This window comes from Entelurus aequoreus, linkage group LG21 (assembly GCF_033978785.1).
Source record: "Entelurus aequoreus isolate RoL-2023_Sb linkage group LG21, RoL_Eaeq_v1.1, whole genome shotgun sequence".
In the NCBI taxonomy this organism is placed as follows: Eukaryota; Metazoa; Chordata; class Actinopteri; order Syngnathiformes; family Syngnathidae; genus Entelurus; species Entelurus aequoreus.
This window is the reverse complement of record NC_084751.1, coordinates 15,558,582-15,574,298: the sequence shown is the minus strand read 5'-3', so window position 1 is coordinate 15,574,298 and position 15,717 is coordinate 15,558,582. Positions and strand designations below refer to the sequence as shown.

Genomic DNA, 15,717 nt, shown 5'->3' with positions numbered 1-15,717 from the left:
TTACACTTTTTAAGGGTAAACATTTTTTGGGTTATGAAAACCTTGCGTAAAAGCCCCCCCCTCCCCCCTCCAAAAAAATACTGAAGAAGGAAATATTTAGTATTTGACATGAAAAACACAGAAAGTCCTCTCACCTCAAGTTCAACTAGCTCACTCCAGAGAAGACTATGTAGCTGAGCAATTTTGTACATTTTCACAATAATTTGAGAGACAGCGCCTTCTCGTGACAATAAATAAGTGGGAGAACCAACCCGTGTGCCAACTCAACCCCTACTCACTTTTGTATCATATTGATAGTTACCGTATATTACAGACTTTTGGATGTGTTTGCGACGTTTTATTTCACCTCATGTAATTCACCCATGATGAGCAGAGAGTGATTTTGCTCAGTTACCCTAAGATTGCCTACCTTTATCTTTTTCGATTGTGTCACACTGTATTTGTATCAGTACATTCACAATGTGTGTAGTGCCTACCAGCAACCAGTTCCAACTTCTCCCCGGGGTCGCCCTCAGTGTAGAGCTTAGGGTGGCAGCGGTAGCCTATCTGGCTGATCAGGCTGGCGGGCAGCGCCACCAGGTCTCGACGGATCAGCACGCAGTTGCGGTTCTCCAAGGCCAGTGGCACTCCCGCCATGTCGGGCTTGTCCGGGACTGTGGAGAGTGATGGGAATAAGCTGAGACTAAGTTTTCGATATTGATACACAAACATCAGAGAACATCACAATGTATCGCATAAAGCATCTTTGAGTATTGCTCAATAGTTTTGTTCAGAATTACTGTATGTTCATCGTGCAGATATTGTTTAATCACAAATTAAAAGTGCACTGCTGACATCACATGGACAAAGATAAGACCTTCTGGAGGAAAGTTCTGTGGTCAGATGAAACAAAAATTGAGCTGTTTGTCCACAATACCCAGCAATATGTTTGGAGAAGAAAAGGTGAGGCCTTTAATCCCAGGAACACCATCCTACCGTCGAGCATGGTGGTGGTAGTGGTGGTGGTAGTTTTATGTAAATGGGACAGTAAAGAAGAAGGATTAGCAAGAAATTCTTCAGGACAACCTAAAATCATCAGCCCGGAGGTTGGGTTTTGGGCGCAGTTGGGTGTTGCAACAGGACAATGACCCCAAACACACATTAAAAGTGGTAAAGGAATGGCTAAATCAGGCTAGAATTAAGGTTTTAGAATGGCCTTACCAAAGTCCTGACTTAAACGTGTGGACAATGCCGAAGAAACAAGTCCATGTCAGAAAACCAACACATTTAGCTAAACTGCACCAATTTTGTCAAGAGGAGTGGTCAAAAATTCAACCAGAAGCTTGTGGATGGCTACCAAAACCGCATTATTACAGTGAAACTTGCCAAGGGACATGTAACCAAATATTGACATTGCTGTATGTATACTTTTGACCCAGCAGGTTTGGTCACATTTTCAGTAGACCCATAATAAATTCATAAAAGAACCAAACTTCATAAATGTTTTTTGTGACCAACAAGTATGTGCTCCAATCACTCTATCACGAGTTGTAGAAATTATTGGAAACTCAAGACAGTGTATGTAAACTTTTGACCACGACTGTATAATTTATTGATGTGAGGATGAATAAATGTTCTGAACTCCTGTTTCGAAGCAAGTGTTGTACTAAGCACAATAATACTGCCCTAACTTTGGATGCACAAATGGAGGTGGCCCTGTTTTTAAAGACATAAAGGTAGGAATGTGGAATTCGGTCAAATCCTCAAGTTCATGTAAACATGTGGTCGAAAAAACAAGAACATCAAAAGCAGCAGTGGTATATCCAGAGTGCTCTGTTGGTTACAATGCATCCTCCCGACATACACACACACAGCAGCTTTTTTCAAGACATGTCACGTCCGTGATTTATGAAAGGTTAAATAATGTAAATGTAATGAAACGGATGTGCATGTAGCTTTTTTCGCTCTGCGCACACAGTGCATAACATGTCTGAACAAGGAGCAAATATGACATTCCAAAAAAGCTGACGTTTGCGGTTATGTAGACGTTAAGTAAATATTTCTGCAAGTCATGATGAGTTTTACTTTGAAATTTGGCCAGACATCAAATGAATTTCCTCTGTCGGCGAGCGCCAAAGTCGAGCAGAGAAAATATTGCACCCACCAAAAGCCCACACAGAGTGTACATGCGAGACCAATGTGTCTTAATGGCGTCTGATTAAGTAAATTGTTTATTCTAACCTACAGATGACTCCACATACTGTGGCCAATCAAATCATATTAAAATAGCACTAAAGTTAACAGCTGCAGCTCATTTGGTTTTGAATAAAAATTAAATAGACATTTAGCTGTTGTTGACACGGGCTTTCAGATAGCTAACAGAGTTTGAAACGGCTTATGGTTGCGATTAAGCAGCTAACACGTTAAAATACAGATTCCTGAGCGCGGCCACCGCTGCTGCTCACTGCTCGCCTCACCTCCCAGGGGGTGGAACAAGGGAATGGGTCAAATGCAGAGAGTAATGTCACCACACCTAGTGTGTGCGTGTGCCTATCAGTGGTACTTTAACTTTAACAGTGGCTAACAAATAGTCAGAGGTATAACAATTTTAATGGATGTTCCGCCTCAGGCCTTAGCAGTTAACATTGGCTATGAGGTAGCTAAAACAGGCTAATATTAAACAGCTACTATTAGTGGCTAAAAGGTTTCTAATATAACTATGCTAACAACAGATGTTCAAAGTCTCAGGCTTGAATGTACCAATATTTAACAATGGCTAACAACTAACTAAAAGAGGTCTGGCTATAGGAGAGCTAACAGAATACAAAAGTATTTGGCCACCCATCCAAATGATCAGAATTAGGTGTCCTAACCACAGGTGTATAAAATCAAGCATGGAGACTGTTTCTACAAACATTTGTGAAAGAATGGGCCGCTCTCAGGAGCTCAGTGATTTCCAGCGTGGAACTCTCATAGGATGTGCAACAAATCCAGTTGTGAAATTTCCCCACTCCTAAATATTCTGGGTTTGGAGGTTGCCAGGAGAACGGTACATTTCGGACTGCATTGTGCCGAATATTAAATTGGTGGAGGAGGAATTATGGTGTTGGGTTGTTTTTCAGGAGTTGGGTTTGGCCCCTTAGTTCCAGTGAAAGGAACTTTGAATGCTCCAGGATACCAAAACATTTTCGACAATTCCATGTTCCCAACCTTGTGGGAACAGTTTGGAACGCGCCCCCTCCTCTTTCAACATGACTGTGCACCAGTGCACAGAGCAAGGTCCATAAAGACATGGATGACAGAGTCTGGTGTGGATGAACTTGACTGGCCTGCACATAGTCCTGACCTGAACCCGATAGAACACATTTGGGATGAATTAGAACGGAGACTGAGAGCCAGGCCTTCTCGACCAACATTAGTGTGTGACCTCAACAATGCGCTTTTGGAAGAATGGTGTAAAATTCCTATAAACACACTCCGCAACCTTGTGGACAGCCTTCCCAGAAGAGTTGAAGCTGTAATAGCGGCAATAGGTGGACCGACATCATATTGAACCCTATGGGTTAGGAGTAGGATGGCACTTCAAGTTCATATGTGAGTCAAGGCAGGTGGCCCAATACTTTTGGCAATATAGTGTATAGTCAAAAGCTTACATGTCTGTATAGATACAATTATAAGCATTGGACGATGATAATCTTGAATAGTTGAAAAGATTACACTAATTTACTCTCTAGCGAATTAGAATTAAAGTCTATATGAATAAGAATTAACATTAAAGTGTCGCTATAGATGCCAATGTTTACTACAACCACTACTACACACAGGAAAACATGTGGAAGAGAATTGCAAGTAGGTCCTGCCTCCGTGTACCGAAAAACAAAGATTATGGATTCATTTAATTCCACTGTCCGAATAAACTCAGGTGCTGAGATATCACTGAATTAGCTAATTAACATAATATACGAAGAAGCCATTTTAAAAATGGTATCTCTTTAAAACATCCTGTAAAAATGCATGTCCTCTAAAATATACCTTAGAATAGTCACAAACTAGAGGATACACTTTTTAATCAGGATACAATTTTAAGAAATAATTAAAAGGTTTTTATGGAATAATAAATGAACATCACACTAGGAATGCAAATGTGTTTGGAAATGAATGACTGATTTAAACATTTTAGACATGTCATAGAACGATATTTGGAAAATACCAATAAGTCCTTTAAATGCATTAAAAATCAGCTCAGTCAATTTAACATCTTGAATTGTGTTTTACATCCTCAGTTGTTTAAAATGGGTACATCCGATAGCAAGTTTAAAGTGTCAGGCAGCTGAAGGAACTCGTATTCAGTTACTGTAGGAATGTCAGTGAATAAAAGAGTGCGGCCTGTTGTAAGAATTGCCTTGGTTATCCATCGTAGGTCACGTGAGGTGTGTCACGAGAGTTGTTAATGTTAGCCAAGTGAGGTCATGTGTGTTGAACTGGAGACGACTCACATGAAGGAGTCGTGTATGAAACAAAGCTCAGCTTCCTCACTAATATGACACGGTGTCAGAGTTAAGGGCTACACGAGCTACAGTCACCAAATAATGGCAAAGTTTGGGACCCCAAAGCTGTCTGATTTTGCCGTTCCAGCGCAGTGTTTGCTATAGAGGTAAAGCTTTTCACGCTTTCAGACCTTACAAGACCTCTTATATCCAGTTTGAAAGCCAAAAAAAATAAACAGACAGACGTTGCAATTTATCAATAACGGACATATTTATTGAGTTTATTCTCATTTATTGTACGATTAATTGACTATCGGCCCAGGCATACAATTCATTGTATAACATTTTTTAATGCCTCTAGAAATCGAATGTAATGCCATTGCAATTTAAGGCCTTAATTTTCGCAAAATCCATTTAATCTCTTTTTAAAGGCCTACTGAAACCCACTACTACCGACCACGCAGTCTGATAGTTTATATATCAATGATGAAATCTTAACATTATAACACATGCCAATACGGCCGGGTTAACTTATAAAGTGACATTTTAAATTTGCCGCTAAACTTCCGGTTCGAAACGCCTCTGAGGATGACGTATGCGCGTGACGTGGCCCGGCGAACACGGGTATGCCTTCCACATTGAAGCCAATACGAAAAAGCTCTGTTTTCATTTCATAATTCCACAGTATTCTGGACATCTGTGTTCGTGAATCTGTTTCAATCATGTTCATTGCATTATGGAGAAGGAAGCCGAGCAAGCAAAGAAGAAAGTTGTCGGTGCGAAATGGACGTATTTTTCGAACGTAGTCAGCCACAACAGTACACAGCCGGCGCTTCTTTGTTTACATTCCCGAAAGATGCAGTCAAGATGGAAGAACTCAGATAACAGAGACTCTAACCAGGAGGACTTTTGACTTGGATACACAGACGCCTGTAGAGAACTGGGACAACACAGACTCTTACCAGGATTACTGTGATTTGGATGACAAAGACGCAGACGTGCTACTGTGAGTATGCAGCTTTGGCTTTTTTTTGCGTATGTACGTAACTTTTTTAAAATATATAAGCTTTATGAACCTTGGGTTACGTGAATGGTCTTTTGGGCTGAGTGATTGTGTGTGTTGATCATGTGTTTGAATTGTATTGGCGTGTTCTATGGAGCTAGGAGCTAGCAGAGGAGCTAGGAGCTAGCATAACACGTACCGTACCGTACGTGCGCGTCACGTACGTAACTTTTTAAAAATATATAAGCTTTATGAACCTTGGGTTAGGTGAACGGTCTTTTGGGCTGAGTGATTGTGTGTGTTGATCAGGTGTTTGAATTGTATTGGCGTGTTCTATGGAGCTAGGAGCTAGCAGAGGAGCTAGCATAACAAACACGCAGGTGTTATTATGCAGGATTAATTTGTGGCATATTAAATATAAGCCTGGTTGTGTTGTGGCTAATAGAGTATATATATGTCTTGTGTTTATTTACTGTTGTAGTCATTCCCAGCTGAATATCAGGTACCGTGAGTATGCAGCCTTGGCTGCTAAACATTCGATAACTTGACCGTATGTGCGCGTCACGTACGTAACTTTTTAAAAATATATAAGCTTTATGAACCTTGGGTTAGGTAAACGGTCTTTTGGGCTGAGTGATTGTGTGTGTTGATCAGGTGTTTGAATTGTATTGGCGTGTTCTATGGAGCTAGGAGCTAGCAGAGGAGCTAGGAGCTAGCATAACAAACACGCAGGTGTTTTTATGCAGGATTAATTTGTGGCATATTAAATATAAGCCTGGTTGTGTTGTGGCTAATAGAGTATATATATGTCTTGTGTTTATTTACTGTTGTAGTCATTCCCAGCTGAATATCAGGTCACCCCCGGCTCTCACAGCATCTTCCCTATCTGAATAGCTTCAACTCCCCACTAGTCCTTCACTTGCACTTTACTCATCCACAAATCTTTCGTCCTCGCTCAAATTAATGGGGAAATTGTCGCTTTCTCGGTCCGAATCTCTCTCACTTCATGCGGCCATCATTGTAAACAATAGGGAACTTTGCGTATATGTTCAACTGACTACGTCACGCTACTTCCGGTAGGTGCAAGCCTTTTTTTTTATCAGATACCAAAAGTTGCAATCTTTATCGTCGTTGTTCTATACTAAATCCTTTCAGCAAAAATATGGCAATATCGCGAAATGATCAAGTATGACACATAGAATAGATCTGCTATCCCCGTTTAAATAAAAAAAATTCATTTCAGTAGGCCTTTAAGGCTATTTACTGACCCTTGGAAATACTGTCATAGTGACTACCAAATAGCATTCCATTTACATCGGTAGTTGGAAGTTGGGAGCTGGGAATGATGTCGCAGCGAAGTTAAGAGCGTTCCAGTTACCAACTCGGCAATATCCACAAAAGCTATTATTGTGCTTGCCTTAGCTGAATATAAACAACTTCTGGACAATTATGCGGACCTTCTGCAACCTTCAAAGACTATAGATGAAGAGTAAACACATAAACCACATAAAAACAAGGTGATTTACACTACATTAACATTACCACATATATAGACATCCAACAACGTATTGTATACGGCTGATTTAGTGCTCAACAATCAGAAGTGCTAATAACGGACATTACAGGAGCTTCTCATATTGTTTACTCTCAGAGCAGCCTTTTATGAAAGCCAACAAGGGTGTTGAAAACTTTCAAACTTTCCGCGTAGGCAATCCGAACTCGGGGCAGGGGAGAAGAGGGTCGCTCCAATTTAAACTTGCGACTAGGAACTCAGAAATTCAGACTTCCCAGTACAAATGGAATGCAGCATTACACAGCTACATGTAACAGTGCCTAACAGACCCCAAACAAAGACAATACAATGCTAACCAGTGTTCATAGTCTCAGGCTTTAATGCCATCAATGGCTTTTGTAGAGCTAAAATAGCTAACATTTGCCACCAAAGGGCCTTTACAATAACGCTAACGGATGTTCAACATATTAGACAATGGCTACCAGCTAGTTAAAATATGCTTAAACTTAATTAACGGTAGTAATCGAATAGCTAACGAGGGATTAAACATAGCTAACAGGCTTTGCTGAAAGAGGTAAAACAATGCTAATGCTATAACCAGTTCGATAAGAGAAAACCCTGCTATTCATATTTATCAGACAGCTTATAAAAGTGTACGAAAAGTTGCTACCTAAAAGTTACCAGAGGCTACAACACAGGGCTCCAACAAGAAATATGATATCAGTATAAATTATGATGTAATAATATAATGCTGCGAGTTTGAGATGATCATTTCCAGTAAATAAGCAGAACTTGGGCGCACAAATGATTAAAAACTGATTTTAACCCAAACATTTTTCTAGAGGAAACTAGGTAGAGGTGATAATACTCACTTCCAAAGGGGTTAGCTGAACGCCCGTAGATGTGACTGTAGCCGTCCTCTGTGATCCCGTCATAAGGCTCCTCCTCAAACTCTTCATCTTCATTTTGGTATGATGTTGGACTGTCAGTAGTTGGTAAACTGGATTCACCAGGACTTGACCTTTCACCTCCCGCCCCTCCAGCCCCCAGTAGGTGGTAAGGGGGCACGCCAGGTATGGTGGTCCCTCCAGCCGTCGTGTAGAACAACGAACTGGCCCTCGCCAACCGACTCCCCAGCTCTGATGATGAGATTTTGCTATGCGTTGATGGTAGTGTGAGCGGCGTGGGCTCACCCCCCTCTAGTTTAATCTTCCGGGGCGGCATGAGTAGAGACGGAGACCAGCCGGGGTTGGCCAAAAGGGCGGCCACCGCCAAGCCACTGCCATTATTGCAAGGACTCTGTGGCTCGGATCCCGTCTCTTCTAAGGAGCCTGCCGTTTGTGAGTCACAGTGGGGCGAGTTGGCCTTGAACATCAGGTCCATGCCTCTTTCCACTATGTGCTGGATTTGAAGGTAGCCCGCCGTGTACATGACCACCAGCTGTTCGCTGGCCGCCATGGTTAGCTTCCCCGTGTAGCAGAAGGAGAGGATCTGCTCGAAGCAGGCTGGTGTGACCGAGGAGGGCAGCTCGAACTGGGTCTTGGTGGAGGTGCTGAAGAGATCGCGGAAGTAGAGGCTGCTGGCAGCCAGGACAGCCCTGTGGGCTTTGAAAGCCTGGCCTGGTTAGAAACAAAGAACACGGAGCCCAGCAAGGGAGTTCAAGTAACAATAATAAATAATTGTTAAGAATCTGGTCGATTGCACAGAATCTTTCATTGCTTAACAAATGTGGGAACTACTGCTGGGACAATTTTGTGGTATTGCTGCAAGACTGTAGAAAATGTATCCAACAGGGCGTATAGATTTTCTGTGAACAGGATTGAACCGATTATTAATTAGTCAAGTAATAGATTAGGAATTTGGTTGCTCACAAGGCAATGACTGTTGACTAATTGCGTCCTGATTTTGTTTAGACTAGTTTGCTGTCTGAAGGACAAAATGACACAATATTATTTAAGCGCAGAATACAGCAGAGGTGGCGCTGATAAAGTCAGAAAAACGTGGTGTCAACCATTGGGAAGTTGGCATTATTTGATTAAAAAAGAGAGTTGGTAAAACTTTAAAGTCAACGCTTTCAAAGTCGTACAATTTGCCTTTGAAGTCACACAAAAACTTGAACTGGGCATAATGATTTGATCAGTTGTTTGTTGATAAATCCATCCATCCATCCATCCATTTCTACCGCTTGTCCCTTGTGTGTTGAAATAATTTAGGAGTGCACTATTCGGCTGCAACAAGCAGTGGCGCTATTCATTCAGTCTGAAATAGTCTGCCATCTAAAGATCAACAACAGGACGTCAGCGATTCGAATTCAACACTTTGATAGGGCAACGCAGTGAAAAAGTTCGGAAGTAGTACAATTTGGAGTTCAAATCGCAAAAAACCTGGAAATTGTCTTGCGAAATGAAAGATGACAATAATTATATTACATAATAGTTACAAATTGCTCGAATGGGTTGCTGTTTAATTGCGTCTCGAAGCAATTGTGGTGACTAGTTTGCTGTCCAAAAAAGCTATGGTGAGTTAACATCATCTAATAGTACAGCGTAAACTTCAAAGCCAAACACTTTTAAGTCATATAGTTTGGAGCTCAAGTTATACCAAAAAAAGATCAAACCAAAGGATTAAGAAATTGGTAGATTATACGTAATTGTTGATTAATCGCGCCTTAATTTAATTAAAGTAAAATTGCGTGCACTGCTTGGCTGCAACCAGCGGCGCTGTTGTTTTAACACATTTTTTACTCTTAATGAAAACAGGACGTCAGGTATTACAAGTTGAGCTAATCGAAACAGGAGTTCAGAACCTTCAGACAGGTATTCTCCCACCCCTTTAAAAATAATATTTCAAAAAATAATTAATTAACCCCATGTCTGGCCAATCGGTGAAACATTCTCAGTCTTTTCCGGTTGAACACACCTTTGACCAGGATGGAGACATCACAGTAGTGTCCCAACAAGCGCTGCTCGTTAAGGGAGCCCAGAACCGTGGCTCCAAAGTTTGGGATCTCTACGTGGAGCAACTGCGACATATTGGACCAGGAGACTTCTGCTATGGATTGCAGAAAGTGCCAGTGAGAGGAGTCTGTAAAAAAAATAACAGAACAATAAATTACAAGCGGGAAGATATGACAAAGTCAATGCGATGAAGCAATAGACAAGGATAGACTTAGACTTACTTTTTATTGATATATTATTGAATAGACAAGGATAGGGACAGAAAATGCAAGAAAGGTGAAAAGAAAGCAAGCGAACGGATTACGCAAATCTTAAGAAACAGATACAATGGATGTGTGAAAGAGAGATAGATATGCAGTCAAAAGGAAAGAAAGAGGGCCGAAGTCAGTCCACTAAATATAGAGCCTTGCTGAGTGTATATGAGGCCAACATGAAATACGTTACTGCATCAACTCCGAGGAAGCGTGGCCTCATTCCGAGTATTACCCCTTAATGGATCGCCCACACTGCATAAATCAGCATCAACAATAACAACAACAACTTGTCTTTGGAGAGAAATTGCAGTGGAACATCTGAGGTTGAACACAATTTGTATTGGAGGTCAACTTGTTTGGATTTGAAGTAGAAGATATTTGGAATAGACAAGCATCGGAACCGACGCCTTTGGCTACCACGGGTGTCACAACTGATCGATAAATCTATTTATATTCCTTAATTTCAAGTATATTGATCTGTGCTCCGCAAGTTTGCCTTCCAAGAGCTAGGTATCGATCAAAAAATGTTTTAAAGGAGAATCAATCGATTCCCCTTTAAAAAGGAAAGCATTGCATGTAAGAACGGCTGACTTTATATGAAGTTTAACACTTGTAATAATAAAGCTTTCTAACGTTAAGTCTATTTTTCTGTCTGTGGCGTCCATCCATCCATTTTCTACCGCTGGTCCCTTATGGGGTCGTGGTGGTGCTGGAGCCTATCCTAGCTGCACATCGGCAGAGGGCAGGGTACACCCTAGACAAGTTGCCACCTCATCGCAGAGCCAACACAGATAGACAGACAACATTCACACTCACATTCACACTCTAGGGCCAATTTAGTGTTGCCCATCAGCCTATCCCCGGGTGCATGTCTTTGGAGGTGGGAGGAAGCCGGGGAACCCGGAAGAACCCACAAAGTCACGAGGAGAACATTCCAACTCCACACAGAATGATCCCGAGCCCAGGTCATCAAAACAAAAATGGCGCCACTATTGCCACAAGACAATAGTGGAATATCTGTGAAATGTCTGTGCGCCTTTAAGAGATGGTGCTGTTGTGTGTGACGTGTGTGAGAGATGCAGTGTGAAAGGATTCGCGCAAAAGTGTGGGTGTCTGTGTGTTGAGTGTCTAAACAAGAGTTGTGGCGAACAGCAGCTCTTGTACATGTGTGTTTCGACTCCCTGAGTTTGTTACCGCTTGTTAAGAAGGCGTCTGAGTGTCCTTCCATCTACAACTACAGCATGATTTGCAAAAGCCACACCAAATACAAACACAACACAATGATAAAGCCGCAACACAACTTTAAACCAAAAAAGACGCGGCCGACACAATGGAAGTGGAAGTGACAGTGGGGCAAGTTACCGCGACACACTGACTCCCGGAGCACAAGAGGAGGTCATTTCATGAGAAAGAAAGAAATGGAGGCTATACAAATTAGGAAGCCAGGGACCAACACCATCAACAGGGATGAGAGGGCATACATGCTTGCGCATGGGATGCTGTTTGTCCTTGGCGATGCTGTATGGCCAGGTCGGGGAAATGCAATTAGCAGGTAAATCTACTCTTAAATAGTGGGTTGCTGTACTTTTATTTATAAAGTTGGTTGAACGTTAAAAATGTGAGCAAAAAGTAGTTTGGTTGCACTTTATTCAAATAAGATGTGAATGCATTGGCCATTAATTGTTATTTACTTGCTTGTTTGTATCCATAATTCATTCATCCATCATTCCTTTACAAAAAATAACAGTAACATAGGAAGTTTACCCTGCAGAGTCCAGTATCCAGTATTTTATCCAGTATTTATTTCACAGTAACTAACACTGGTTAATTTATTTTTTGCTAAAAAGTTTCTGAATCAAATCATAAAAAAAAAATTAGATCGTCCCTGAATCGTATTGGCAAGCACAAATATCAAATCAAATGGAATAGCTGTTAAAACGATTCGCTACACCCCTAGTGATTACGGCCAATATCGAAATCACCATTAATTGAACCCGCTATCTAAATTTCGGTTAATGCTTGATTATCTTACTCTCAACACTACTTTACTTTTTGGTCAACGTCAACCTTATTGTAGCCCAAGTGTAAACAAACGACTGAAACTGAATTTCTTTTGGGTACAAGCTGCTTTTGAGTTTTCCCTATTTCTGTGTAGCGGACTGGATGGGACAGTGTCACATGGCTGCTACTTTTTCTTCTGCTGGTTTTCAGGCAGCTGTGACACTTTGTGACACCTGGATTCCTGTTTTGTAACTTCACAACTAGTTGTGTATTTTAGGAGGATAGTGAATTAGCAGAGATTTAAAAGCGAAAAAAATTAAATAATCAATATGGCAGCACTACGTCGGTTAAAAACTCTAAATTTCGGTTACAATATTTTTTTTATTAATTGCCCAGACCTACCAGTGTTAATAAATCAGTAATCATGACATTAGATTTATAGAAGTCTTCAGAGATAGGTTTTGTGTGACTTTTTGTGACTTTTAGAGATTTTCTAAGGATTGATGTCAAACTGTATGAATTTGGGGTTGAACTGTAAACATTATTTTGATAAGGGCTGAGTGTAATGGCCAATTTCCCAGATTGGTTCGATTTCAATTCATAAGGTTCTGAATCGATTAATCACGTTTCAATTCATTTCAAAATTTTTTTATCTACACCTAAATATTAAAAATGTTAAAAACTCTTGACAGTATGAAGAACGTGCTTCAAAATCTCAAAAGTGCAATTTTGAAATATGTAAGGCATTGCAAGTGAAAGTGTTTTTGTATTGCAACATTATATCACTGCCGATGCATTAAGGTATTGTTTCTTCAAGCGCAAAATAACATCAATGAATATGTAAGCAATTCTTCTGGGAGTCCTATTTTGTTAGCAAAGTTGATATTTCTTCTTCTACTTCGTCAATTGCTACACAGGAACTCTAGGGCTCTGACAAAGGCTGCTGTACGCTAGAGGAATTCGAAAGGTCCAAAAGAGTTTTGTCCCTCATCGATGTCTCGGCAGGACAAGTCGCTGCTCGTAGGTTTTGGTGTATTGTGCAATTCTGAAAGAGATGTTCCACCGTTATAAAGGCAGTACCACAGTGGCACATTGCAAAGTCTTCAATGTGGAATTTTGTAAAGATGTGAAGTCTGAGCCTTGAATGTCCAGTCTAATCTAGTCTAAAGATGGTTACTTGGTCTGGTCTGGAGAGGAGGGAGTGAGAGACCATACTACTTGTTGTAGTTTGGATCCTCCCATAGCCATTGTTTCTTCTGTCTGTTCTTAATGATAGTCTTTGCTTCTTCATAAGTAATGTTTTGATCTTCTTAAGGCTGTTTTCCTCCCTCTTTTGTTAGCTGATCAGCTTCTTCATTGCCTTGTATATTACAGTATGGTAGTATCCACTGAATAATGGTGCTTTCAGTGGCTGCTTGCAGGCTGCCATGGCAGACAAGAGGATTGAGTTCTTGATTTTGAACAGCCTGTATTACGGACAGAGCATCAGAGAAGATGACAACATTGGAGTGTGTTGCTTCTTCGTTCTCCAATACTGTTTTGGCTGCTGTCTGTAGTGCTTCTGACTCATCTTTGTAATTGTTAAAGTTTTTCAGTCCAGCACAGCCAATATCAATATCGATATCGCGGCATAATCAATATTGTTAAAAATTTAAACTTATCGACCCAAAATAGATCAAATACGTTTTTTTACCCAGCCCTAATTTGTATTTATTTTTAACAAATTATGAATTTATTCAGGCCAAAACCCCATTACCCATTACCATGTTTTGAATATATTGATTACTTTTTGTCAGGGATGCAGGATAAATATGTTAAGGATATTTATTGGGCAAATATGCCAAATTATGATGTCACACAATAAATTCCACATCAAAAAGCAGCTCGTTTAGGCGAAAAAAATGCTACAATGAGGCAGGATTACATGTACTGTGCTGTAGGTGGGTTAGTGTGAGCAAATCAAACGCCCCTTTTTCGTCCTTAGTGCCATCCTAAGCCTTAGTTCATTGTAAACAAACAAGGTGTCTTCACGGTTTCAGAGGAAGTCTTTTTACGTGCTGCTTGGGCTAAATGTTCTTCAAACATTTCGCGAGGAGGGAAAAAAAACATCTCGCTTCAATGCACCAAACCTAATCAGCCACCTGAAACGTGTGTTTTGAAATCCGTGGTTGATGCCTGCACTGCTTAAGAAGCTGCCCCAATGTCACCGGCAAAGAAAGGCTTGGGCTTGTTCCTGTGCTGCGGCATTTGAAAAGTGCAAAAAGTTTGCCAGAGATTGACCCGATAGTTGAAGATATTGGTTTCTGTCAGGACAAATCCCCCAATTAGTCTTTCTTTCCCCCAGGTGTGCACAAACTACAGTTAAATCTAAAAACATATAAAAAATAAAAAAAATAAACACATTATTGGTTATCGGTCTTGAGAAGCGAGAAGTTATCTGTCTTGTCCTGAACAAAACAAAGCATCCTTTGTTTTTGTGTCCCCCAAAGTTTTCTGTGAGGATTCCAGGTTTTCCGAAGATTTAGGTCGAACTGAGTGACGAAAGGGGGAGTTCGTATTGAGAGGATCCACTCTGTATTTCATTTAGAGCTGTTCCTCCAAGCATATTTGTAACCAATCTCCTTCACATGAACTTTGTAGCATTGTTTCCCCTTCACACATACTGTACACACACACACACACACACACACACATATATATACCAGTTTCATTATTGAGCAATGCTGCAGAACAGTTTCCAGGAATACAGACTGAAAAAAAAAATGTCACCGCCTCTCTCACATACTCCCTCTTTCCCACTTCATATACACACACACACACACACATGCACTCTGGCTTACTTACATAAAACTATGCATGCCTAAACACACACACACACACACACACACACACTAGAGTCTGCATAGGGAAATGACTGTGTATTCTGGCACGTAAGCACTTACTCACCTGGGGAAAGCAGCACATAACAGTCTCTCTCTCGCCCTCTTTTTTCTTCTTCTTGTGCTCTCTCATGCACTATTGTAGAAGAAGGTGCTCAGACAGTCTTCGCAGTCAATCTAAGGGCTGCAGACAAACCGGCGACGTGAAGCATGAAGTGGAGTTTGATGCGCGGCAACGTTCCTTAAAGTCTCAATAAAAAAAGACAGCATTCTCTCCGCTGCGTGACTGACTTTCCCGTGTCTTCCATATCCTGCGAAGCTCCATTGTGTCCGTTCGCTGTCAGTTGTAGCGCTGCCTCAAAGACTCCCTCTGCCTGCCTGTCATTATCTCTCTGTTCCTCTCCCATCTCCCCCAACCTCCTCTTGCGAGGATCGGATTCAACAAGTGCCAGTGCAGAGAGAGAGAGAGGGAGAGAGAGAGAGAGAGAGAGAGAGAGAGAAAGAATGTGTGATAGAGCGAGCTGTGTGAATCAATGATGAAAGGAGTGGGAGGTTTACTTGTGTGTGTGTGTGTGTGTCCCCGATCAATGCAGTATCTATACGTCGCAGGGAGTGGGAGGGAGAGAAAAACACAGGCTACAGTT

At 41.1% G+C, this 15,717-nt stretch overlaps 1 protein-coding gene across 6 annotated transcripts in view; it reads right to left on the bottom strand.

The window, feature by feature from the left end:
- The window catches only part of LOC133638431 (nucleus accumbens-associated protein 2), a 138,896-nt gene that overhangs the window by 32,712 nt on the left and 90,467 nt on the right, over positions 1-15,717 (bottom strand). For 5 of the 6 annotated variants that reach the window (XM_062031030.1, XM_062031033.1, XM_062031034.1 and 2 more), the window contains 3 exons: positions 9,902-10,066; positions 7,855-8,601; positions 477-653 (listed from right to left, as the gene is read on the bottom strand). In XM_062031030.1, the coding sequence (XP_061887014.1) occupies positions 477-653; positions 7,855-8,601; positions 9,902-10,013 (1,036 nt within the window). In that variant the 5' untranslated portion in view covers positions 10,014-10,066. Of the gene's footprint in view, positions 1-476; positions 654-7,854; positions 8,602-9,901; positions 10,067-15,140; positions 15,522-15,717 lie in introns of those variants that run through there. The other variant, XM_062031035.1, reaches the window with a different exon arrangement.